Raw genomic sequence first — 26,834 nt, 5'->3', positions numbered from 1 at the left:
AGAAGTTAAAGACAAGGAGCAGGATGATGGAATTTATCTGTTGTGCTGTGGTTTGAAAGCCATGTGGCAATAACTTTGGAGATTAAACGTGTGATTGCACTCAGATAACTCACAGTGTCTAGCAAGGCAAAACCTCTCATTATATACATGCAAGATATTAAAGTATAACAGGAAGGGCTTCTATAGATATGCTGCAAGCAAGAGAAAAACTAGGGATAATGTGGGCCCTCTCCAGAAGGAAACAGGAGACCTGGCTACCCTGGATATGGAAAAGGCTGAGACTCTCAATGACTTCTATGCCTCAGTCTTCATGGCAAGTGCTCCAGCCACACTGCCCAAGTCGGGAAAGGCAGATGCAGGGACTGAAGGAATGAAGCCCCTAAGCCCACTGTAGGGAAGGATCAGGTTCAAGACCATCTAAGGAACCTGAACGTGCACAAGTCCATAGGACTTGAAGTTCATCTGTAAGTCCTGAGGGAGCTGGCAGATGAAGTTGCTTAGCCATTATCCTTCATTTTTGAAAAATCATGGCAGTCAGGTAAAGTCTCTGATGACTGGGAAAAGGGAAATCTAACCCCTATTTTTAAAAAGGGGAAAGCAGAAGACCCAGTGAACTACAGCTCAGTCAGTCTCACCTTTGTACCAGGCAAAATGATGGAGCAGATTCTCCTGGAAACTCTGCTAAGGCACATGGAAAACAAAGAGGTGACTGGTAACAGCCAACATGGCTTTATAAAAGGGAAATCATGCCTGACAAATCTGGTGAGCTATGACAGGGCTACAGCGTTGGTGGATAGGGGCAAAACAACTGACATCATCTACCTGGACTTATGCAAAGTGTTTGACATTGTCCTGCACAACATCCTTATCTCCAAATTGGAGAGACATAGATTTGATGGATGGACCACTCAGTGGACAAAGAACTGTGGCTGGATGGTTGCATGCAAATAGTTGTGGTCAATGGCTCATTGTCCACGTGGAAACCAGTGACGAGTGGTGTCCCACAGGGGTCACTGTTGAGGCCAGTACTGCTCAACATCCTTGTCAGTGACATCGACAGTGGGATCGGGTGCTCCCTCAGTAAATTTGCCGACAACACCAAGATGTGTGGTGCAGTTGACGCACTGGAGGGAAGGGATGCCATCCAGAGGGACCTTGATAGGCTTGAGAGGTGGGCTGATCAAAACCTCACGAAGTTCAGCAGAGCAAAGTGCAAGGTCCTACACCTGGGTTGTGGCAACCCCAAGCACATTTACAGATTGGGCAGAGAGTTGAGAGCAGCCCTGCAGAGAAGGACTTGGGGTGACGGGTGATGAAAAACTGAACGTGAGCCAGCAGTGTGCCCTCACAGCCCAGAAAGCCAATGGAATCCTGGACTGCATCAAAAGGAACATGGCCAGCAGGTCAAAGGAGATGATTCTACTCCTCTACTCTGCTCATGTGAGATCCCACCTGTAGTACTTAGTACAGTTCTGGTGCCCCCAACATAAGAATGACATGAAACTGTTTGAGTAGGTCCAGAGGAGGGCCACAAAGTTGACAAGAGGACTGGAGCCTTCCCCCCTATGAAGACAGGCTGAGAAAGTTGGAGCTGTTCAGCTTGAAGAGAAGGTTGCATGAAGACCTCATAGCAACCTTCCAGTATCTGACAGGGGCCCACAGGGAAGCCAGAGAGGGACTCTTTATCAGGAACTGTAGTGACAGGACAAGGAGTAAGGGGTACAAACTGAAAGAGGGGAAGTTAAGGTTGAATATTAGGAACAAAGCTTTTACTGTGAGGGTGGTGAGACACTGGAAGAGTTGCCCAAAGATGCCCCAACCTCGGCAGTGTTCAAGGCCAGGCTGGATGAGGCCTTGAGGAACCTGGTCTAGTGAGAGGTGTCCCTGCCCATGGCAAGGGGGTTTGGGACTAGATAATCTTTAAGGTCCATTTCAACCCCTTAACATTCTATGATTCTAGGATGATATCAGTGGGGAAAAAGGTGATTCCATATTATTTGCATTTTTTCCACATTCAAAATTGTGCACAATACTTCAGAACAGTTTGTTGAATAGAAATTTGATGGATGATACAGTATTTCACAGCTGCATATATAACTAGCAATTTGTTACAAGCCTTCTGCATGCCCAACACCTCTATCAGTTGCTTTTAACTTTTCCTTTCTCCTAGTATTTATTTTCCCTTTTGTCTGTACCATACATAGATGACAGTCAGGGAAAACAACTAAATTCAACTAAAAGCAGATGTGTTCACTTACACATACCTCCTGCTAAGTTCCAACAGGAGATGCTATTCTAAATGATGTACGCAAGGCAAAGCAAGCACAGAGTAATTTTTTTCAGCACTCAAGTCAAACTGGCACATTGAGTATTAGCCTGTTCGCTGACTTTACAAGTCAGAACTTTCTGCCAAGCTCAGAAAGTGATGATAGACCACGAACAGTCCAGGACCCCTAGCATTAGACCAAGTAAAACCACATAATTTCCTTATGATCAGAATGATAGTTCCACTATAAAAATGATAATAATACACATTGTATTTCTCAAACAACATAACTGAAATCTGGCAATAAGGAGGATCCTGTTAGGAATGGAAATACACTTAAATGATTAACCTAGGAACAGCTTCAGAATTTCATTCACTGTAGAAGTACTGGCAAAGAAGGAAGAAATGCCTTCAGCTGAATTTCCATTAGCTGCAGTTTTCTTTCTGATGGAGACACGCTTGGAATTCTGCACAACATAAGTAAGTTTGACTGTTCAAAATCAATAATGTCAAGCTGACACTATAGAACAAAAAAAAATGTTACCTTAATGGACGAAAGAGAAGTTTATGGAGCAGGAGAGAAAGCTAGCAGACCTTGCATATAAAGATCTAAATGCAGGCTTTTGCAAAATCTAAAATTTAAAGGAAAGGAAAATCAAGTATCTAGCAGCAAATGTACCTCGTGATAATCAATTACCTCATGTAAAATGCTTGAAATAAATGCTCTTAGTATGGATTATATCAGCTCTTCAATTAGGAGTAAATTCACCACCACTCAGAGAGCTTCTTTTAATTGTGTTCTTTGTGGCAACTCCCTCTCCCCTGACACTCATCATCAACCCACCTTATACAATCAGTCCCCCAATGGTGAACCTGAGAAATCAATCTGCTAATGTATAATTTGTAAAGCTCCCCCGACTAACAAATGGATAATTGATTCTTTCACAAATGCTGCATCCCAATGGACATGAAGTGGATGAACACGAAACATAAGACTGGATTGCACTCCAATTCTGTGAGAAATGCAATATTTACAAGCTAGGAATCTAAATGTTTTAATAATTGCCTGTGACTTCATGCCTTTTAGCCATGGTTAGCAGGCAAGAAACATTCATGTTAGGAGTGTGAAAAGCAAAGCAGTGTTCAGACATACTTACAGCAAAGCTCATTTTACTTCAAGAGCTTCCCATCATTCATGTAACCCCCTTAATCAGCACTTTCATCCATTCTTTAAAAAGAATTTTCAGAAACTTTTCCTAAATTAATTCAAACATTGTTACTTATCTATGTATACACATAGGTACATATCCAAAGAAGAAAAACACCTATAGGTCTTGTCTGCTACAGTAATATCAATCTGGATCTGCATAATGATTATGTAGCTGCTCTCCACAGTAAGGCAAACTGTATGTACAAGTTGAATTGTAATTAAAAAATTGTCTCCTACAAGTGCCTATTTTTCATTTATTCATATGTTTCATCTGCATGACATTCACACAAACAAGCATGTAAAGCTCCAATGTACAGAAATACAATCAATCAACCCACTGTTTTACATATTAGCCTACTGGAGTAAGGAAGACCATTTTTATGCTTGTATTACTACCACCATGATGAAGGTATCTAAGCCCAAATACTGATTTGTAAACAGAATCTGCCTCAGTCATTGTCATAACTAAGCTAAGTTCCTTGTGAAATACAATCCTAAGCCTTTCTCTAGGTAGGATGAGGAACTTGCTTTGAATAGCACCTCAAATCTTCAGCAACAGCTACGCACAAGTGTATTACATGTTGTTTGTCCCATCTATTTTGACTTCAAAACACTGATATCCAGATTTTTCTGATACTGAGGACTATCTTTAAAAAGAAATTGAACTCATGCCCTTTTCTCACCCCAGATGCTGCAGTGTTGTGATGATTTACACATATTTTGCATATTTGTAGAGTTTTATTGATACAACAGAAGTAAAAGCAACTCAGAAACCAAATTCTGATGCTGTATCATGATTTACCTATAAAAAGGTAAAAGTATACACATACCTATGTGTTTATACGTAGCTGAGAAAGACAGCACAGTAACAGAAAAGCTTAAATTGAAAAGGCATCTGTAAATGTTACAGAAAAAGCTGTTCCCCACTGCCTGCTACAGAAGTAGTACACTCTGAATTTATAACACTTAAAATTCATTTAATGAAAATTTACTAATATCCACACCAAAGAGGTTTAGTTCAACAATACTAGCAGAGAAATTCTGATAAGTGAGGATTCCTGCTCCATTGCATTTCCTATAACACTATTGAATCTGTCATTCTTCAAATGAAAAATGGGAGATTATATTGGTTAGAAGGAAAGGGAGGGGGGAAAGCTGGGGAGAGTGACAAGGTCTGGGACACAGAACAATAACAACATTAACTTTTATTTTGTCTGTGGGAAGGCAGACCTTGCCTACAAAAACAAAGATCTCAAAAGCTTGTCTAAAACTAAGGGAATATAAGGACAAGAAATCTCTCATATACAGTCTAAGACAGTGAGAAAGACCAAAAAGCCTACAGTGATTTCAGTATTTTCTACATCAGTGAATATCTTCATCTTGTTTGTCAACTGCAGGGACTAGGAAAAAAAGGAAAAAACATTCAAGGAAAAAAAAATAACAAGGGATCTCCCTAAATCTGTAGTAGTTGCTAAATAATCAGAATGCTTGTCTAGGAATGATGGACCTATTACTGAAAACAAATCTATACTGAAAGCCTACACTGCTTCCTAGCAGAGTTTAACTGTTAGCTAATTCCTGATGGATCTAAAGTAGAATCTCTTTTCTGCTAAAACACTTGTGTGGTAAGGAGATATCCCCCTGGGAACTCTGTGCCAAAGTAAACAAACTACTCCCATTTCCCTTCTCTCCCCAGGTCCCCTTTACTATCCTCTGTATAACCGTAGGGCTTCAACAATGTTATGTCCTAAGCCTGCCTCTACTTCTTTGTTGCTATCTGTGTATTAAAGCCATCTGAGAACATGAAGCAATATTCCCCATCACACACCCATAGGGAGGGCTGATGAAGGTCTGCAGGTGATACATACACCCTCCTTGGAAGATCCAACAAACCCTCAGGAGAAGACTAGTCCAGGCAATGTGGAGGTTCACCTCACCAATTTCTCTAACTGCTTTCTTTTCAGAACAGTTCACCAAGCACAATGAACTCATGGGAATTCACCGTTCAAAATTAACTTTCCACACAGGTTAGTGAATTATAAAATGGGTTTTGAAGAAGAATCCCCAAGACATATCTCAATCTCTGAGCATGAAACTTAAGGGGCACTTTCACAGTTTGTTTCTAACAGAACATCACCATTATTGTCATTAATGTATTTGACAGGATTTTGTAGAATTCCACTCTCAAAGTAGAAAGTATGAGATTTTACTCCATTTCTTGATAAGCCAAATTTCAGAGACATGACTGATGAAAAAGGCCAACCAGGTCATACAGTGCAAGTTCTTGTCAGGACAAGTTTTCTTTTTAGAGATTATTTTATTGGTGCTTCAACCAAACAACTTTTAAAGAAGCAAAAAGGCTCTTGACTATTCTTCTCAGGGGTCAGGTATTGTTGTGCCAACACCATTTCCAGGAAGCTTTTCACAACAGTCACAATGCTCATCCCGCTCTCTGACACAAAACAGAAGACATCACCATATGGAGCCTAGCAACTCTGTTTCTCTATGCATTCCATACATAGCCTGTATTTTCTTCACAGATACAGTTTTCTTTTTTCCATAATCTCCTGAAAAACTTGCAGTAAGTACTTTTTGCAGTTATTTTAGCTCATCAGCCATTCCACTACAGACAATGATCCAAACCTAATGGCCACTGAAATCAGTGAAAAGATGTCTCACTGAAGGAATCAGACAGATGCAGAAATATTACAAGGGAATGAATTCCCTTTCCTGGCTGAGAACAACGTAAGAGGTCATATTTCTGGCGCAGTTAAATATTACACCGGTTGATCAATGTTGAAGTTCAGCCAATAGCTACAGCTCAAGTGTCATTTTCTATGTAAACATTCAGTTATCAACACTGGTATAGATTGGCATAAGTCAGAGCTACATGCAATAACAAACACATTTTCTGATTACTGAAAGCATTGTATTCTCTTTGGACACCAACTCTGGACCTTCCTTTATTTGCAATTATAACATCTGGTCTCATAATTCCACCAGAGATACTCAACAATAGTCAGTGTTAGGTGTCTGATTCTTGACAGGATCCTAAAAACATATGCAAACCAAAATGGAGGGAGAGGGAAGCACTCACACAAGTAGAAACTAGGTATCATGAAATGTTCTGTAACTTACTGTAACCAGCATAATGTATGCCATATCCTCACTGTGACAGTAAGATAGAGAACGCTAAATGTGAAGATGAATTGATTTTGTGCAAGTTCCTCAATGCATTTACATACAAAGAGGCTCTATTTCAATACCAGTGAAGTATAGACTTGATTGCATATCATAAACTTTATTTAAAGTAGATCAAAAAAGCAAACAGATTAATTCCCTCCTCCATCTTTACATTGATCACATTTCACAGCTCCTATCCATAAAAGTGCCAAGACCTCCAGTAACTAGACTTCAATTAGCAGCCAGTTTAGGGTTACAGTGGTGAATCTTCCAACACCAAAATACCAATTTCTGGCATTTCTTCTACTTCTATTTCTCTGTGTCACAGGGCACTGAGTGAAACTAACTTCCTCAGCAGCACCACAGTGGAGATGGCCAGCTTGACATTAGCTATTTTTCTCAGCAGCCATTCTGACGGCATTAATACCTGAGATGATGAAATCTGGACTGCCCACGTTTACCATTCCATCAGGAGTACAATAAACTAACTGCTATACACACTGTCATGTCTTTTAAAACAAATAAGTCTCATCCTTCAGAAAGGAATCCTTATTAGATTTATTAAGTTCATTATCAATAATATCTTCTTCCATGGGAGAAAATACTTAGTTTTGCCTTCATGTTTTGTTCATCATATTATGCCCCTGTTATGTCATTATGCATTTTTAATAGTGCTCTATTTTTATTGTAAATGGAAACAAAGGACTGTAGCTTTATCATTAATGCCAACTTGTATAAAAACCATTGTTCTCCAGAACTCAGTCTTTCTGACTAAGAAAACATTTTCTAATGCAAATAATATTTTATTAATGCCAGAACTCTTAATAATTCTGACAGGTAAACTGCTATTATTCTATATATGCACATAAGTGCCTGCATTCCCTATAGACAAAAATGCCATGCAGGTATAATATCCCATTTGAAAGGAAAACAGCCCTACGAAACAGCAATATACTAGCTTCTTAGGAATCAAACCTTTCCAAATCCTCCTTGTGCTTTTAAAGGTAGTTAGAGTTTAGAAAACACACATCTGAGTTATCGGTCTTCTATGAAAATATTTAATCAGTGCTACGTGAAACTAGCTGTTTCATTGCTGCCAATAAAACTTTAGAACAATTTGGCACAGTGGTCCAGCTACATATCAGCAAAGAGCATTTAGGGCGGGTTGAGACAGATGTGACACTATGCTTCTGAGATGACTGAAAAAAGGAAGCAGTGAATCACTGAACTGTCTCATGTCAATCCACATCACCTGGTCAAACCAGAAAGTTCCCAGTAGGACAGAGATAGCTCGTATGTAAAAATCTGTGGTTCTTCAAATACCAAAAAGCAGTAAAAGATGGAACAACCTAGTAGCAGCATCTAGTCCTTCTTGTCAGGGATTATGCCTTCTCAAAGGCACAGAAAAGTATGTTCTTTATTTCACAGTTGTTTGGAATGTGTTGGTAATCTTTTGAAACTATAGGAGCCAATCACACTCTAGAAAAATTTTGCTTAAATCACAGATCAAAAAAATATTATTGTGCATGGTTGTTTAATATGTCTTTGAAATTAGAAACTATGTTTCTGTGTTTTTCTTAAAAGCAAATTAACTTTGTTGCCTAATATCGTTGTCAAATTATGCTGCTGCATAGGGCAATTTTTTAGAGAAATGGTCAATAATCATTGTAAACACAAATTACATTTACAAATTACATAGTCCAAGATGTGGTATACATTCAAACAGCAAATGTTACTAAACGTGGATGGTGAAAGAGTTAGAAGGAAAAAAAAATTGTTTTGAGGATTTGATGTATCTTAATAATGTCACAAATAATTTTGTTCAAAAATGTTTGAAAGTGACACATGTAAATTCACTTAGTAGGATTAAAGTAAGAACCTCTTGATCTTTCACAAAACTAAGAGTCAATGAAGTCTGGAGAAAAAAAAAACACTTTGGAAACCGCCCCAAACTATGTTGTATTAAATGTATTAATGTCCTTCATGTTTAGCATTCTCCCCTTATGAAATATTTTTCCCCTAGAATATTCGATACTTTAGTTTTTTTTGAAAAAACACATAGAATATGATCTACCAAATCAAGAGAAAGTGAACTATTTTCTATGTCTAGATTCTTGTAACAAAACAGTATTCAGTCACTTCACCTCATTAAATGGTGACATTAACAGACTCTTACTGAAATCAGTGACACTGAAGAGGGCTGCTAAGGTATCTAAGGTACTTGCTAAGGTACATTTACAGTTGGTCATGAAATGCAACCGACAGACAACAGGATACCCACTCTGTAGAAAAGTGATTGATACTGGAGTACAAAATACAAAACTTCTTCCTATGCTTCTATTTCCTTTCCTCTCTCAAAAAAAAGAGAGGAAAACAATATGCATTTGAAACATAATGAAATTGTAGAAGGATCATTCCATCTAAGGATGAGGCTGACATCATTTTCAAAAAAGGTACATGGGCAACATAGTTGCTAGTGACAAGTTCAAAACAGAGGGCAGAAACAATTGCCATCCCAGATGCAGCTGATAAAATATGCAGGCTTTATACTTTGATAGAAATTTATTAGATCTACAGCATCCATGTTACTGTTTGCTACTTCACAAGCATACATTTGACTCATATGAGCTAACAGCATTCAAGAAATTAATGACTGGATCACACAAGACTTTTTGTAGCTGAATCCATACTTCCAACTAAACTTTTTACATTATTCTGCACTAAGCTACAGAGTTATTGAAGCTACAAGCTTGAAAGAATAATTGAACGAAACAGTCATGCTTGCTCAATTTTGAGCTTATAAAAATTAATCATATGTGATTCTAAAATTGTTTCAAACTCCCACATTTCATCCATACTCTAAACAACACTTCTAGTAATAACTAATGCCTTCCACATCCATCTGATCTCTTTGGTTAACTAAAAATTTAAGCAACACTCCCTTCAAAGGAAAGTCAGATACAGTGGTACAAAGATGATGTACAAAACATGTATGAGGTTGCTTTTTCTTGTTTCAGTTTTGTCAGATAAGAAACTTTTCTTAGATCTATGGAATAATGACCATGACACCACAACTTTTGCTGGTCTAGGCAAACTACCACAGGTACACCATGATTCCTGCCAAAGAAGTCTCCTAATCTTCAATAGCTCCACGGTTCCCATTGGAAACACTCCAGGTCACAACCAACCTAATAAGCACAGTACCAGAACAAACATCGTAAGACATACTTTCCAAGCCTTTATAACATCCAAAAAGCCAGACTCAAAAGGCCATCGGAGTTATTCCCACAACTACTGTAAAAACCTTTGGATTTCCAAATCATCTGCAGTTAAAATGAAAAGACAGGTAGACAGAAACAGAAGTGCTATTAAATTGCGTGTAGACATTAAAGTCTTAAGAGCAAAATCCCCAAAGATGACACTTTTATCCATTTTTTCCATTTGAAAGAGCTAGGGGTTAGCTTGAAACATGTAAGACATAAGAATGCACCACCCGTTTGGGTGGGAGGTCCCATGGAGAGGAAGGAAACTTGTCCCTTGCACAGACACCTGCTTCTATCAAAACCTTAATTTTTATTTTTTTTTTCCGGAACTTACATTGATAGTAGTCCTCTTTGTTTTGTACAAAACACAGGGTTTTTAGCTTCAAATTTAACAGGCACAGTGATACCCTGCAAATACTAGCACACAGCTACCCAGATTGTTGTGTTGCTTCACTTCATCTCCCAACTAAGTTTTCTTTCATAGGCTGACAGTGACAACTAAAATGATGTAGTTAAAAGTAATAAACAGAGAATTTTAAGTAGCCTGTCAAAGTAAGTGACATTTATATCATCTTAGTCTTAAACTCTCATGCAAAGTTCCATCCAAAGCAACTTCTTCATTATACAATCAAATGCTAAAAGTAACCTTCCCCATTGAAAGATCCTGCATTATCTCTCGCAACACTTAGTAGGTTCTACATAATTTCTAGTATTTAGTGCTTAATGCACCCATTTTTTTGTTAGAAGTACTTTTTTTCTTGTTAACAAACTCTTGCAAAGGGACATCAAGTCAACTGAAACCTCTGACATTTTGTTTGCAGCCTGCTGATTTATCAGTAAAATCCACAGGCCACAGACTGACCTTCAAGAAAGGTCTTGCTCCAGAGGCTGGAGAGTGCTATAACTTTAATACACTCGAAGGCAACAATACCACCACAGAAGGAACTCCCTTTCAATTTTTCAAGATAGTAGAGATGACCTAGTGATTTTGGATTTCCACCACTCCGATTAAAAAACTATAAATAGTTAGTTAGTTCTACAAAATGTGAGACAATCAAGAAAAAAGGTGGGACCAGGAAAGAAATACATGGTAAAAAGGAATGCTGTGAGAAGATTTTGTTCTTTCTGAAATTCCAGCAGCCTTGAATAGCTCACAAATATTGCATGCTAAAAGGACTTCAATTTCTTTGCACTAACAGAAGCTTGAAAACACTATTTACATTGTTTTCTGGAATCATGCATCACCTCTGAAACACCTGCAACGCATTAAACATTTAAATCTCCGCTACTTATAAAGTAGGCAATCTTTCCCCTTCTCACAGACTATCACTGGCATCAGCCAAGACTTCTTACCATTTTTGCTTTAAGCTTGATGTTTATTAGAAGACCAGAATGGGGACGAGTTTTCTTGCCCTTTGAAAGGTTTTTGATTTGTTACTTAACTAAACATGTTTGCACAGTTTTCTTCATATCTACAAGTCTTTAATCCACAAGATGTCAGTTGAGGCAATAATTATATTAATAAATTGTAGACAGTCTAAGAAGAAAAGAAAGATGGAGAGACATGTGGAATTAACGTGCTGTGAATCAGTCCTGCATCATCCTTTGTCACTGGCTTTTTTTCCCCTCTTCTTGTTGCCTTTTAGTAATAATTTTCAGTGCATTTGACACATTTCATCTCACTCAATGCACTGAACCCTAATACAAGAGAACACCAGTTTGTCAAACACACGTTATTCGAGGATGCATACCAGTTAATCTTAGGCGGCTGACATAGTCAAAGACAGCCACACTGGCAAGAGCTAAATACACACCAGGCAAGGAGAGAGGGATTGCAAGAGCATAAGCATGGCTGTTGAGATACTAGCACCACCCAAGGCCAAAGCCCCCAAATTCCTGTCTCAATTCTTCCCAAACCACGTCTCTCACAACAATTTCAAAGCACATATTTCCACTGCTTTTGACAAGAGGAGTTGCAAACCAGAAAAACTAGTCATCCGCTTGACACAGGATTCAGCATCAGATATTGGAAGAGTTGGATGAGAGCAAGACTTTATTCTGAAAATACTTTTTAGATGTTTAGTTTCACAGAAGCCTGTGTGAATATTTATGGGTCAAAGTCAAACAAACAATTAAGCTTTTGCAGCACCAGGGCCAGTATTTGTAATCCAGGATACCCACACTAATTTGCTGCTATGGACATTATGGAGTACAGTTGTGAAAGGTTTTTTAAACAATAAGTGTGTTACAATAGCGGAACTTCTAGGGATGCCAAGCTTTACATTTTATTGTTTCTTACAACTGTTTTTAGCTCAACTTAAAATGTCAGATGCATTCAGTCTTCAATAGGAGTGCCATCATTCAAAGCTTGGCCATTTTGGAGCTTATGCAATATACTGATAAGTTTTCTCCCTCATTTTGCTGCAAATGCTGAGATCAGTATCTATTTATGTTTTACAATTTATGTTTTACATCTGCTCAAAGGTAGATGTGAATCAATACAGAAAATAAACGATTGATTATAAAGGCAAAATTCTTGTTTCTTCAATTTCCAAGCCCATTTATACTTTTGAACATGGTTACCTGGAATTAGGAAAGAAAAATAGAAATAAAGAGGACTATGAGAGCAGTAATGGTATTTTCTACATATATTTAATATGAACTTGCTATTAAAATGAATTTATAAAAAGGTTAAAGTAAAAACTTCTTGCTCCATTCTGGTTTATTTCACATACTAACTGTATTTCAGACCTAGTGGCTTTTAAAGTTTCCCATGTATGGTTTGATTTTGCTAATTACATATTTAACAGATGTATAGAAAAGTAATTAATTTTTTTATTCCCCAACTTCGCTTTAAAAAAAATCCCAAAACAAACATCACCACCACCTCCCACCCCAAAAAATAAAGATAAAGGCCCAAATGTGGAACAATTCCTTGAATTACATAACTGATTTTTTCTGGACAAAGGGCTTCACACTGTTACCCTTAGTATTAACTTCTGCCATGTCATAAAACAGAAAACATCTGCTAAAAAGATGCTTTCAAAAAGAAAAATATGTAAAAGATGCTCCTCGGGTACACTACTTCCCGCAAACAACAAAAATATTTCAGTAGTAATATTCTTATTTTATTTACTCGGAATAACTTTTATAGACTACTAATTTCCAATGATCAGTAACAACAGATACCATCCCTATTAACGAGTTCAAGGTAAAACCACATCTGCCATTCCACCAATGAAAAAGGTTCTCAGAAGGAATTTGTTCATTCTGGACCAGAGAAAACAACCAGCAAAAATACCACTGGAGAAAACACTCTTTGCCCTGGCGCATTTACAAGGAATGCTTTGTCCTTATATGACTTCAGGAACTAATTCACGTTCTTCTCAAGAAAGGGTTAGGTTTTATTTGGGATTTACTACATGGCAATACTCTATTGCAAATTCCTCAGGAGGAAAGACAATAAACAGGGATTTGTAGGAGAGAACAAAAGGAAGACTCCACTGAATGTTTTGATAATGATGCTTCTAGTCTGCAGTCCAACATATTGAAAAGTTCAGATTAGAAGGAAGATATTCTGACATACCGTAGCCAGTTCAGAATAAACTGTCTACAGGTTTTTCTTTGAAAAACTTTTCTTTTAAAGACAAGTGGTCCTAGAGAAAAATCATTCTTCTTCAAATTAGGAAAAAAAAGAAAAAAAAAAAAGCAGCACTGTTTCCACCTAATCCATGATGCAATCTGTTGCACTGGAGACACGTACATTACAAAAAGAGACATAAACATTAATAATAGAATCCAAGAAACATTTCTGTTTCCTGTTCTCCAGCTTAAAAAGTAGTTTCTACTGAAACAATAGTTTTAAAAAGAAATCATTGCCATCTCTACAAGGCGACACAGCACAAAAATCTTCATCCTGAAGCAGGCTAAGTTTGGAAAAGTAAGCACCTTAGAGCAGAAAGTAGATTATATAGCCCAAACTTAACTTCTTCCTAAGAAACCACCCTCCCAGCAGGCACTGATATGACTTTTAATTAAGGAAAAGCAAAGAAAAGAATAGCAGATTTGGGAGGATAGGTATAAAGAGGATGCAGGAATTTTGTTTTATAGTCTTTTGCAGACAACAGGTCCCCTTGTTCCTTGCTCTACACCTAGGCAGTGCTCTAAGCCTTTACAAAAAGAAGATTTAATCTCTTGGAACCAGTGGGAGAGAACAAGGCATTGGTGGTTCACATAAGAAAAATAAAAAGGTAGTTCTACAAATGAACTTTTCAAAATGCCTTACACAGACTGGAAGAAATACAAGTCTAAGACATTAGTGCCAGACTCAACAGAAAATCTGCACTTCGTTTGAGTGAACTTCTGAATCAGACTTCTACAGCAGCAGTGGAAGAGAAGAATTCAGGTTCGCTTTAATCTGACCTGCCCCAAATAGAGAGTTTCTCTTACTTCACAGAGAGACTCTATCAAGTAGCATGCATAAAAAGCAATCAGAACTGTAACGGAGACACCAAAAGCTTTTCCTCTTTTGAAATGCAGTCAGCATCTCATTTGCAGGACTGACAAATATACAAAACTAAAAGAAATAGAAAAACATAATTAGCTTGACTTTAATTAATACCCAGTAAGGTCACTGACAATCTGACCAATATTAAACCTAAAATCTTCTCCAAAAGCTGTGCCTAGGAGTCTGTACTCCCTCTACTCCCCTACTCATAACTAGATTTTTCAAAAATATAAACAAAATCTTTCACCCCTCCCATGCAGCTGTGTCAACTTTTAGCACACACGTTCTCTTTGCAAACATGCCCACATCTTGTGATGGTTTCTCTGACAAGTCCTCAGACTGCTATGAAAAACCAATGCTTGGCTACTAGATTTTGTGACAATGTCAGGAGAAAAAAAGTTGCTAATTCTCTTCAATCCAATTTCCAAGGAAGACAGGGAATTTGCAAATAATCAACAAATATCCACAATTAAAAGGAACATTTAATACTCTAGAACAGAGTTTAAATTTAACGTTTCATTCATCTTCTACTACCAGGAACCACAATAAGTCTGCTTCTTTTCCTTCAATCAATAGAAACCCATAAAAATTCAAACTTCAAAACATTTACAAAAAATATTAGCATTATATATTTGCAACAGATAAACTGAACCAGTAAGGTAATCAATCAATTTTGAATTACTTGTGGCAATTAGCTAAAATGATAGTGCACACACTAATAACTGGCAACAGTCACCTAATGAACAGGTTCATGCCTTATGGAAATCACAAGCTTCTGGGTTACATTTTCAATAACAGCCACTTACAATCATAAATATGTATTTCCTCTTTTGTTTCATGAAAAAGTTTATTATATGTAAATTGAGATGTGCTCATCACAAAACCATCCAGCATAACTTCTTTTTGCAAGGACCATACACTGTTTCTTATGTTACGGAATGCATTAGTATAATTTGAGGTGTAACAAGAGTGTTTGTTAACTTACTCATTTCTGTACATTACAGCATTTTTACATCCCAGTAAATGGGTTCTGAATAATGCCATACTTACAACATCAAACTTCTGTGTGATGTTCCCTTGGACATCAAGTAAATAAACTTTGCCATAATGTGTTCCCAGTGCCAAAAACTGTAAAAGAAAGAGACTGATTACACAAACACAGAGACACCACAACCAATACTACAGCAATGCTAAATGAACTCCAGGATGTTTAGCAGATTAATGATTAGCAACACTGTGGAAAAGAAAAAAGCCCACCACTTTCTATGGAGAAAGATTATTTTAACTATACCTAAAGAATAAAATAGGGCTTCAAGCCCATATTACTTTGATAGTGCAAGTTAGCTGTCAGAATGAGTCATGAGGACTCTCATCCACTGACAACTAATGGTGTGCCTGCAGTCTGTACACACTGGTTGATGGAGTGTGGCAGCAAATTAAAAATGCAGTGTGAAAGCAAGGCCAACAGAGATCTGAAATAGTTCCTAGTAATAGTTTCCACAGCTTTGTTTCAATCATAATAATTTCCTTTGAGCTTTATTTCTTAACTGTCCTTCATTATTAACGTGAAAACAAAGCATTCAAACACAACAAAAGGCCACCAGTAAGCCGCTGGTAAATAACAGCTGAATTATGGAAGGTTTCTGACAGTGCATTTAGGCACACAGATAACCACTGGGTTTGCTCTCCTTCACATAGCAACACCTAAATTGAATACTCTCAAGACAAACACACTTTTCCAAAGGAGTTTCATTCTAAAAACTAACAGCAAAATAAAGAAATGTCCACACAAATTCATGCTATCACAAAACTTATTTTGATACAATCAAGAAGGGAATTGATTCTGAGAGATCTGCTGTTAATTGAACCATGTGAATTACACGTAAACTGAAAAGGAAGAACTTTGGTACTACTTGATTTATGACAGAGGTTTCTTTTATTTGTCCCCTCCCTACCCCACTTTCAGCATTACTCAAATAGTTTAGGCTATTCAATTCTCTGTATTTCACTGCACGTGAGCATGCTTCATTGCAACCTATAATGAAATGCTCAAATTTACAGGCACTGCTAAGTGTATCAGTCAGGCAGCACAATCTTTAAAAAATAACCTTACAGAAAGTCAAGGTTTAAAAGGATTTATCAAAATGCAATTGCTTAAAATGAAATTTCAGTTCAGGCACTTAAAATATGAAGCTACATTAAAAGGAGTCAAGAAAGGGAAAGAAGGGGTTCATTAGAAATTCATTCCCTGCAATGCCTTTCACTCCTGCAAGGTTGCCTTTTTTCAGGAAGAAAAAAGTCCCCTGGGTAAAAAAATCAATACTGGTTAATAAAACATCAGGTGTGCAGACATAACTAGGTATGACTATTCCACTGCACAGGCCTGCTTGAATGCACCAGGTGCCATGACGATTAGTCATCCAGTGCAGACAGCAAGCCTGGTGAAAATATGATGCTTTAGCAGCAAAAAGGAGAAAAAATAATCCTGGGAGGAAATTAGTCTGAACACAGAAGCCAGCTTTCAGGATTCTCAGCAAAGTTAAACTGCTTTAATCAGAGACATATTACACATATTATGGTATAATTTTGCTAATGATGACACTTTATCAAGGCTTTTCCTGCTCTTGTTAGGCAAAAAACCCCAAGAAAACACAACAAAAATGAAACAGAAACACACTCACAAAATCTATAACCCAGCTTCATTTTTAAGCTCTCTGTTGTAAGAGACTTATTCCTAAAAGACTGCAGTACCTGGCTTCTAACAATATTGATCCTTCTCATAAATAGTGTATCCAGTTTGCTGGAAAACTGAAAGAGCTGGGATACTTCAACAGTTTTCCTGTATTGTCATGTTTTGTGACACAGATACAGCAAAAGCATATCTGTGCATATACTTATAGAAAAATCCAGTTCAACCCTCGGCTTTCAGAATTTACCTGAGACTTGTGAATAAAAGGTAACAGAAAAAGGCCAGAGACAAAGAGGAAAGGTTTGCCAATTTTCCAAATATCTGTGTAATTCTAAGTCGTCAAAAACATTTTAGAAAGACTTATTGTTTTCATTCACACAGTTAAAATACAAGCTTCATCTTAAGAGCCTCTTGAGCCATGGCAACAGTCCTCTGAGGAAAAGAAACATAGCACAAGTCAATCTAAAAATATAGCCAAATAATAAAGATAGATCCCTCAACAATAACTGTTAAGGAGTTATTACTGGATATGAAAAAACATACATTCAGAAAATAGCTATTATGTTTTACATACTAATAGTTAACAAATCCTTAACTCATACTTTCAGATCTCTTCAGCATGCCTCAATATTTTAAAATGCTTTCCCATATTTATAAATGAGAAGAAAACTCATAAAATACAAAGCAATTGTTTAAAGCACTAAAGAAGCATATGAAGTTTCCTTCTTTTAAGAATAAATGAATAATTCTTCATGAAATTTCTTTACTTTGCATTGTCCAACACCTTCTCCCTATCATTCTCTTGTAAGTCACAAACCTTAGCATGTGCCTTTCCTCTCCTTATTTTTAACATACTGAATCAGGGAAGGGGAACAGGGAAGTGTTAGTACAACACCTCTCAAAAAAACTCCCAAAAAGCAACCAAACAGAAAATATTGTAATTACGTCCTTCTACACTGTGTCAACATAAACTCATGTGTCTTCCACAGATGAATATATGCTAAGTTCCTGGCATGATGAAGTCTGTCTTCAGTGACTCAGGCTGTACAAATAAGCACATTATATATCAATTTCCTTCCAGAGGAAAGGAAATTTAGGACTGTATTCCAATTCTAGAGAGATCTACTGTTAACTGAACCATGTGAACTGCTCATTTTATCACTGAGAAAATGTGGATCGTTCAATTCAGGGTTATGGTGAATTTTGTTTATGTTGTCCTGCACTGTAAGTCTAGATTTGGCATCACTTGTACACAGAAATATACTGACGTATTATAAGCACAGCTAAATATATAAAACCAAGCAGAAGTTTTATCTCAGCCACAAAGTCACATAATACCTTTTCATGCACTGTCATGCAGCTGGCTGCATCCTTCTGGAGAATTTCAGTCACTCCATTAGAAAGCCGTTCATACTTCAGCTTAGGTTCTTCTTCACTCTCATCTTCCTAAATTTTTAAGAGTGCAAGGAAAATGGAGCAAGAGAGAAAAAACAACAAAAACATTTAGATGTTTATTTTAGATATAAACAAATTAAAGATACCCCAAAACTATCACACAGCAACAGGCGAAGATGGATCACTGCTATCTCTTCATAACAGCCATTACAATCAAAAGCCAAACTTTCACATTTTTATCATCTGAGGGGGTTTGGGTTGTGTTTTTTTGTTATTGGTTTCTCTTTTTACTCCAAAGTTCTGGGTGCAAACAAAGACTGTATAGCAGCATATCAATTCAGCTGTAAGAGGCACTTAGTTGATATCTAAAAAGCAGGTAAAAAATGTACATGTGTACTTTATTACATAAAGTTAGTAATTTGCAATTTAGAAGTAAAATACAAAAAGGATGGATATGAAAATGAAGGATGATAAAATAAAGTGTGCCACTGTAGCCACAATGAACTGAAAGCTGAAGCATGCAGGTTACAAGAAACTTCACGACCTTTACAAGATGCTGCACCTCTGTAGGAAGGATAGAGGCAAAACGCTGTGAACAAAAATAAAAAAGAATCCACTAGGAATAAGTTAATTGTATAAAACCCACCAATGGGTTTATGTTAAAAAATAAATAGTATAAACATGTTGTCTGGGAAAAGGATCTGGACACAGCATGTTCCTATGAATCACCTTTATCATGTGCATGTTAGGATCTTTTTCTGGTAAATACTGAGGCTTTCCTCTCTTTTTCTTTTCAAGCATGTTAGGTATTATCCCCCAATCACTATTTAGTTGCAAAGAAAGATGATGGTTCAATGGGTACACAGTGAAAAGAAACTAAGCTAAAAAACCCAAAAACAAGCAGCAAATTTATTCATCAAAGAACACTCCACGTTTATCTCTTAGGAAAAGAAAATCCAAGGTGCAAAATAGCTCTCCGGTCATAGGCATCTCTCTGTAACAGATGGTCTTCTGAAGTACAGTGCCAAAGAGAGATTCCATAGGCTTCAGTAAGTCTCAGTTAATACTATATGTGCATATATACATATATATGTGCATATATACACAAACCCATATATATGAGAGAGACCCTTGGTCCTCACTGGGAAACAGTATACCTGCAATAATATTCTCCTACACTCACTATTTGCTCTAATGAACAGATCAACATTGAGTATGTTTTCCACATAAAATGTGTCTCTCATTTCTAAGCAACCAGAATACAGCAGTGCAGGGTTCTAATTAAAGGAGTGCCTCTATTTCCCACCAACCACTGCCTTCCAATCCCTAAAAATGCACAAGGTCAGCTTATGGCAGAAGAACTGCATTTGTGCAACATTTATAGCTAATGATGTGATAAATAAATCTGGAAGAAGGACATGTTAACTGGTTAATAAAATATATTTTGTTTTAACTGCCTTTGGAGAACTAAAGTCAGCCTTTCCCAAGTTAAATATTACGGCCATTTACCGTGTATGATACCATCATATATGGTAATACAGACACAACCTCATAAAAAACACAAAAAAGCCACACATTCCTATGGAAACACTCAGTATTTAGCCCCATGCTTATATAAATACACTGCAAAGAGAGTCTGTTTTAAAATGTTGTTTGAGAGTTTTATGACAGAATACAAATGAGATTAATAAAGGGATGTCAGCAGCGCATGACGTAGGAGTCTGAAGTGAGGTGTCAAAATGTCCACCAAGAAACAATTTTATTCAGTAAATCTAGCACTGAACAAAGTCGTTACTAGACAGAATGACAATGTCAAATTACAGGGCTGTATATAAATCAGTCAAATTCCTTGTGCCTACAGATCCTTAATAAATGGCTACAACGTAGAGGGAGGTGGTAAAGTCAAAGAAAAAAGCATACATGCGATGGAAGGAGGGCGTAAGGAGGTATGTGTCCATTTTACACAATTAATACATTACTTCATTTTATACATTCCTTACAAAGATTACACTTGAAATGCATGGGTAATCATTGAATAAATTCATAAAAGTAAAAATTGAACTCCAGTCATCTAGTTTTTATAAGATCCCACGTGTTGGTGGGGTCTGGACATTCAATGTGCAACCAACATGAAAAGTTAATTTTAGTCTCTTGAGTAGTTTGCATAAAATCATTCATCTGTGGACCATTAGAAAAAGTTACTGTAAATAAGTTTTGCCTGTCTTATTTATGAGTGAAAACTAAGTAATTTTTCTTGCACATGCACATACAAAAAATATATATTTTCAAAAGTCAGTGCACTGAAGCATTCTGCTGGTCTTCAAAATAAGTAAATAAAATGAAAACTTCCAAATATTAGGCATGATGATGTACCCATTTCATGCTTTCTTGACAGAAAGTAAAAGTCAAGCTAAGAGGTGAATTGAAATGGAGTTGGGGCACTTTACTGTAAACAAAATGAAATGAAAAAGGTGATTTGCAAAATTCAAGATTTCTCTACTGCTTCAGATATATATTAAATGCATCTGATGATCTCTTATTTAGAGTATCAGATTAAAATTTAATAATTTTAAAGGTATTTTTCTATCAGGAAAAGCTTTTATGCAGTATGAACTTCTAAAGTAAACAAAACCCACTGTTAATAAAAGCAAATCAATAATTTTTTTAAAATTTTAATAATCCTTAAAACCCACAAATAAAACCATCAGCAGCCTGAGCTGAGTTGTCAGTTAGCTGTGTTTCTATGACAACCTAGAGGAATAGTACAAGTCCTGACTTGTAGCAAAGCTAAGATATAAACAGAGTGACATTTACCCCATACAAGACAACTCACAGCTTTCCTTTTTTAAGGGAAAAAAATAGTAGAAAAAAAAAAATCAATTGCTGAACTAACGTGGATTTTTACTAAGTGTATGACACTTTATATTTAAAGTCTTTTAAACCATTCTAGAGGATTCTAAACATTTGAAAATAAATTTTATAGCATTGCTTTTTGTACCACCACTTAACACTTCTCCCATATTTTCTGTCTAAAAATACTTGAAACAACACTGAATTTTGAGATTCTTGACAAATGTATTAAATGAAAAAGAAATATATACTGTACAAAATGTATACTCCATACACGGTAGCCTTAAATTCTGAAAGGGAAGGAGACAGAGCTGACAGGAGGAAGCTACCTTTGTGATGTTGTAAAATAAATAATGATCATTTTTCAACCACGTGAATGCTAAACTAAAACTCATATTCCATTTAATTTTCTACTTGCATTTTAATGCTAAAGCTAGCAGTCAAATAGCTAAAAATGTGTTGTAAAGAACCTGTAAAGAACAGGTATCCATAAACATTTCCCATTGAAAGCACATTTCCAATGGAACGAAATACCCTAATTAACCTTCAACACTAATACAAACAAACGTCTTCCCATTAAGAGCTGTTCCATTTGTCACTGTTAAACACTCCTGAACTGAAAACGAAGTCCTTTGCCTACACTCAGCACCTACAAACTACCGACTCCTCTTCTGGAGCAGATTTACAAAACTGAGGAGAGCTGCAAATATGCATCAACCTCCCAGGAGGCCAGTGCCACTGCAAGGAATGCTCATCTGCCTTTCTAAACACAGATTCACAACATTCTTCAGATATTCTGCCCTGTCTTTCCTAGCTTTGCCTACAGGAACTACTGCAGTGGAATCATGAATAGGAAAAAATATCTGAAATCGGTCCTGGAAAATTTCCAGAAGGAACCTGTGGGCAGTTCCCAGAGTTATTCCATTAGCCCACATTTGCTCCTGCAGCAGAGGATCTGCCCACAGGACAGTCTGTCACATGAACTACATGGTCTACTGATTGCGGATACTCTAATTATGTTACGGGCACTGACAGCAAAGTGTCACGCTTCCCACACGATTTGCCCTCAAAGTTTTTCAAAGCCTTTATGGAATTAAATGGTGCATACATTATAAGGCAAGTGTCCTTCCCCTTTGCTGCGCATCTTCTGTCCACTCCCAGGTAGAATTCCAATTACTATAGGTGGCCATTCCAGCCTTGTTTATGCCTGCAAGTTTTGAACCTGCAAAGCATTTAAACTCCAATACAAAGATACCTGAGGTCCATCACTCAAAGCAATTTCAAAGAAGATACACACACACCCTACTGCAACAAGGTCCCAGTGTCACAGGCCTTCCTAAAAGGTCATGACTTGGCAGGAAAAACACCACATAAAACAACAAAACCCCCTACAGTTAATTTTCTTTTTTTCTTCATGCTTTCTTTCAAGTTCTCCTTGACTTCAGAGATTATAAGAAAAAAGTTAAATTAGCTCATTTCTTCCTGTCCTGGTTCAGGTCAGGACAGGGCTAATTTTTCCAGTAGCCAGGAGGAGGTATGACTAGGACCTGGAGGTTATTCTATACCACCTCATGTCATTGCCAGGGTGGCGGGGGCACGAAAACCTCTTCCAAGAAGTCTCTTCCGAGTAAGCATGGCGGAGGGAGCAGTGGGGTAGTGAGCAAGTGGCACATGTCTTGGAGAGTCACAGTGGGAACACCAAATTCTGGAATACCATCTCCTAGTTTACAGGCCATTCAAAGTGCCTCTGTGTATCTGAATACTCAGTGTTTAGAACACATTATAAAATCTCACTTTAAAAAAAAAAACAACAAACCCATTCTACTGCAAAAGTGCAAACCCAACATTACTGCTAAAAAGTGAGAAGAGACTACTTGGCAATTTGTGAGAGTAACTTTTCTTGATATTTAACACAGGTTAGACCTTTGGAAACCCATGCGGAACCTAATACGAAATCAGCATTTTTATTTATTTAAACAGTCATCACTATCACACAGAAGAAAAAAATTAAACTGATTAGTTAGAGCTCCAGAATTATTAGTTAACAGACTACATAAAAACTTCCAGTAGGACCAAAGAAAGTAACTCAAATTATTTTTGAGTTAAAATGAAGGTTCATAGAACATCCTCAGTTATGCAAAAATGAATAAACGCATCCTTAGCGCTCTGCTGGAGGCAGCTTCACTTCTTACAGAAATTCAGTGACAAATATAAAAAGAAAAAGAAAACAATATAAAAAGACCTCAAGCCCCAGAATGAAGTCTGCAAGGATAATTACATACTTCTATACATATACAAAGCACAAAGTGCAGCAAAATACCCAAGAACTCAGTTGTCAAGACACTTTATTACATTTTTTTGGTCTTGACATCTTGACTAGATCCAAAGTATAACCATATCTGACTGTTAATTCTTTTACAGAAATTATGTCTTAATCAGGGGGTTGATTGGTTGTCTCAGTTTTAATTTTGAGGGCCTGTGGGACTGTGGGCTGGAAAGGATCTTTCTACTATAAATCCCCTAGCTGACAGGAGCAAAGGAGTACTTACCTGAGCGGCTGGTGTCCAGCTGAGAAGCGGAATGGGTGACTTCTAACCAGATTGCAATGAAAGGTACATCCTCAGTGGGGTTTTACACCACCATCCAACCCTCCAGCAAACCCTTCCTATCACCAGCATTGCCTTAGAGGGCAGGACTGCACCACGAAGGCTATGCAAGCCCCAGTTTGAACAAGGGGGCCCAACAAGTACCTTACAAATTTAAGGATAACTGTCACAAAATTGCCACAAGGAGACAAGTACTACTACCCAACAAAAGATACAGATAAATTTTTTTATTTAAATCTTCATCACATTACTACACCTGGGAATTGTACCACGTGGGTCATAATGCCTCGTTCAGCCTGATAAATTATGACTATTTTCAGACTTTATCCTTTCCAGTTCAGCTCTCAAACCTCTGTTAGGACCCAACTACCTCAATTCATTAAAGGTCAAGAGATACTGAACAACTGATTTATAAATAAACCTGATTTGCTAAACTGAATAAAAAAATCCAGCAAAAAAAAATCTACTGCAAGTGAAAATATCACATGCAACACATGACATAACACATGCAGGAGGATACTTTAATACTCTTAGTTTTAGAAAATATTAAAAGGCAAGCTGTAACAAATTCTTAATGTCTGTTGATGAACTTAAGGAAGTAACACCACAATGTCACAACACAGTTTGGAGATCCCTTTGACTTCCACCCTTGATCATGTCAAATCCCTGTTTTGAAAAATAATTTAAATAATCACTATTTCTGATAAAACAGCTGGAAATTCACAACAAAGATTTACCAAAATTTATGTTTGCATTGTTGCAAAACCAGTAGCGTATTGTTACTTTGTACAATCAAGAAACACATAAAGTATGATTTAAAAGCTCATTGGGTCCTTTAGAAGATAGCTCCTCAAAGTCGTGTACTAAAGCTCTCCAAGCAGATCTGCCCATATGTGTTTTTTAAAAAGAATGCCATATTCTCAAGTGATGCAAACATCTCGCCTTCCTTGCTGGCCAGTTCTAGGTCTTACCCTGCCCTCTTTCAAAAGAAAAAAAACAAATTTAGAAGAAAGCAGAAGAAAGCACTCCATCTCCCACAATTTTGGAAGATATATACACCTGTGCTGAAGAATCAAGTGCCACAGAGCAAACAAAGAGAATTATTGTAGTAAGATGCGACTCACTCACTCATGGCTAGGCTTCGCGAACGAAGATTTAGGAAGGCTCTATCCACGTTTGTTACAGGCACGCTGGTGGCTTATGAGGCCAATACGAGATAGACATATCCAATTGCAAAAGGCACAGCAGAAAGACTCCTCAGATGGTGTATTCTGCAGGATACGATTCTTTCTGCGTTGTCTTTTCTCCTCAAGAGTGATCCTGCGTGCGTTTTCAAAGGAAACGGCAGCACTGTAGATGGTGTGTCTCCAGGTCTCCCGATTGGAGGCCAGAGTAGACCAGTTAAGATGATCAATGTGGCCGAGGTTGAGGTGTTGTTTCAGGGAGTCCTTGTATCTTTTCTTCGGGGTTCCTCTCTTGTGGCAGCCAGTAGCAAGTTCACCATAGAGCAAGATCTTAGGGAGGCGGTGGTCCTTCATCCTGGAGACGTGCCCTGCCCATCGCAGCTGTGTTCTCAGCAACATGACCTCAATACTTGTGGTTGCTGCTTGTTCTAGAACAGATGTATTGGTCACATAATCTGACCAGTGGATGTTTAGGATTGTACGGAGACAGCGTTGATGGAAGCGTTCTAGGAGACGCAGGTGGTGGCAGTAGATGACCCATGATTCGGAACCGTATAAGAGAGTGGACAACACTATGGCTCTGTAAACACTGATCTTGGTGCTTTTCTTCAAGTGTTTATTACACCATACTCTTTTACAGAGTTTTCCAAAAGCACTGTATGCCTTTGCTAACCTGTTGTCTATCTCCCCGTCAATCTTACCATCTGAGGAGATGAGGCTACCTAGGTAAGTAAACTGCTGGACTGATTTAAGCTCTGATTGGCCAATGGTGATATGGGGATGATGGAAGGCTTCCTGAGGAGCAGGTTGGTGGAGAACTTCTGTCTTCTCTAAGCTGACTTCCAGCCCAAAGAGCTCAGCAGCATCTGCAAAGCAGGATGTTAAACGCTGCAGAGTTGCTTCTGTGTGGGCAACAAGGGCGGCGTCATCAGGATAAAGCAGCTCCCGGACAAGATGATTTAAGGTCTTGGTGTGGGCCTTCAGTCACTTTAGGTTGAATAGACTTCCATCAGTACGGTATCGAATGTAGATACCGTCCGGACCATCAAAGTCTGCTGTGGCCCTTTGGAGTATCATGCTGAAAAAGACTGTGAATAGGGTAGGAGCGAGAACACAGCCTTGTTACACACCATTCTTTATTAGAAAGGGCTCAGAGAGTGCATTGCCAAATCTGACTTGGTCGTGATGATCCTCATGGAGTGAGATGATCATTTTAAGGAATTTAGGGGGACAACCTAAACGTTCCAAAATCTGCCACAGACCTTTTCTGCTCACAGTATCAAAAGCCTTGGTGAGGTCAACAAAGGTTACATAGAGACCTTTATTCTGTTCCCTACACTTCTCTTGCAGTTGTCTGAGAACAAACGCCATGTCTGTGGTACTCCTGTTGGCTCTGAAACCGCACTGGCTTTCAGGTACAATTCCTTCTGCTATAGTGGGTATTAGTCTGTTCAAGAGCATTCTTGACTGGATTTTGCCAGCAATGGAGAGCAGAGTAATACCACGGTAATTCGAGCAATCAGATTTAATTCCTTTCTTCTTATACAAAGTGATAATGACTGCATCTCGAAGGTCTGATGGTAGCTCACCTAGTTCCCAACAGTGCACCACAAACTCGTGAAATTTAGCATGGAGTGCAAGGCCCCCATGTTTCCAGACTTCGGGTGGAATTCCATCAACC

General features: G+C 37.7%; 1 protein-coding gene across 4 annotated transcripts in view; it reads right to left on the bottom strand.

The window, feature by feature from the left end:
* Positions 1 to 26,834, bottom strand: part of VPS41 (VPS41 subunit of HOPS complex) — a 104,743-nt gene that overhangs the window by 65,871 nt on the left and 12,038 nt on the right. For 2 of the 4 annotated variants that reach the window (XM_051798706.1, XM_051798708.1), the window contains exons 3-4: positions 18,457 to 18,564; positions 15,480 to 15,557 (exon numbers count right to left, since the gene is read on the bottom strand). The exons of 1 other annotated variant lie outside the window; for it this stretch is intronic. In XM_051798706.1, coding sequence (XP_051654666.1) covers positions 15,480 to 15,557; positions 18,457 to 18,564 — 186 coding nt within the window. Of the gene's footprint in view, positions 1 to 15,479; positions 15,558 to 18,456; positions 18,565 to 19,057; positions 19,103 to 26,834 lie in introns of all 4 variants that reach the window. One more of the 4 variants, XM_051798705.1, reaches the window with a different exon arrangement.

This window comes from Manacus candei, unplaced genomic scaffold (assembly GCF_025592945.1).
Source record: "Manacus candei isolate 608988 ecotype Guabito, Panama unplaced genomic scaffold, ASM2559294v1 h1tg000049l, whole genome shotgun sequence".
Lineage (NCBI taxonomy): Eukaryota > Metazoa > Chordata > Aves > Passeriformes > Pipridae > Manacus > Manacus candei.
Note: the sequence above shows the minus strand (reverse complement) of the source record. Positions and strands in the feature narration are given on the sequence as shown.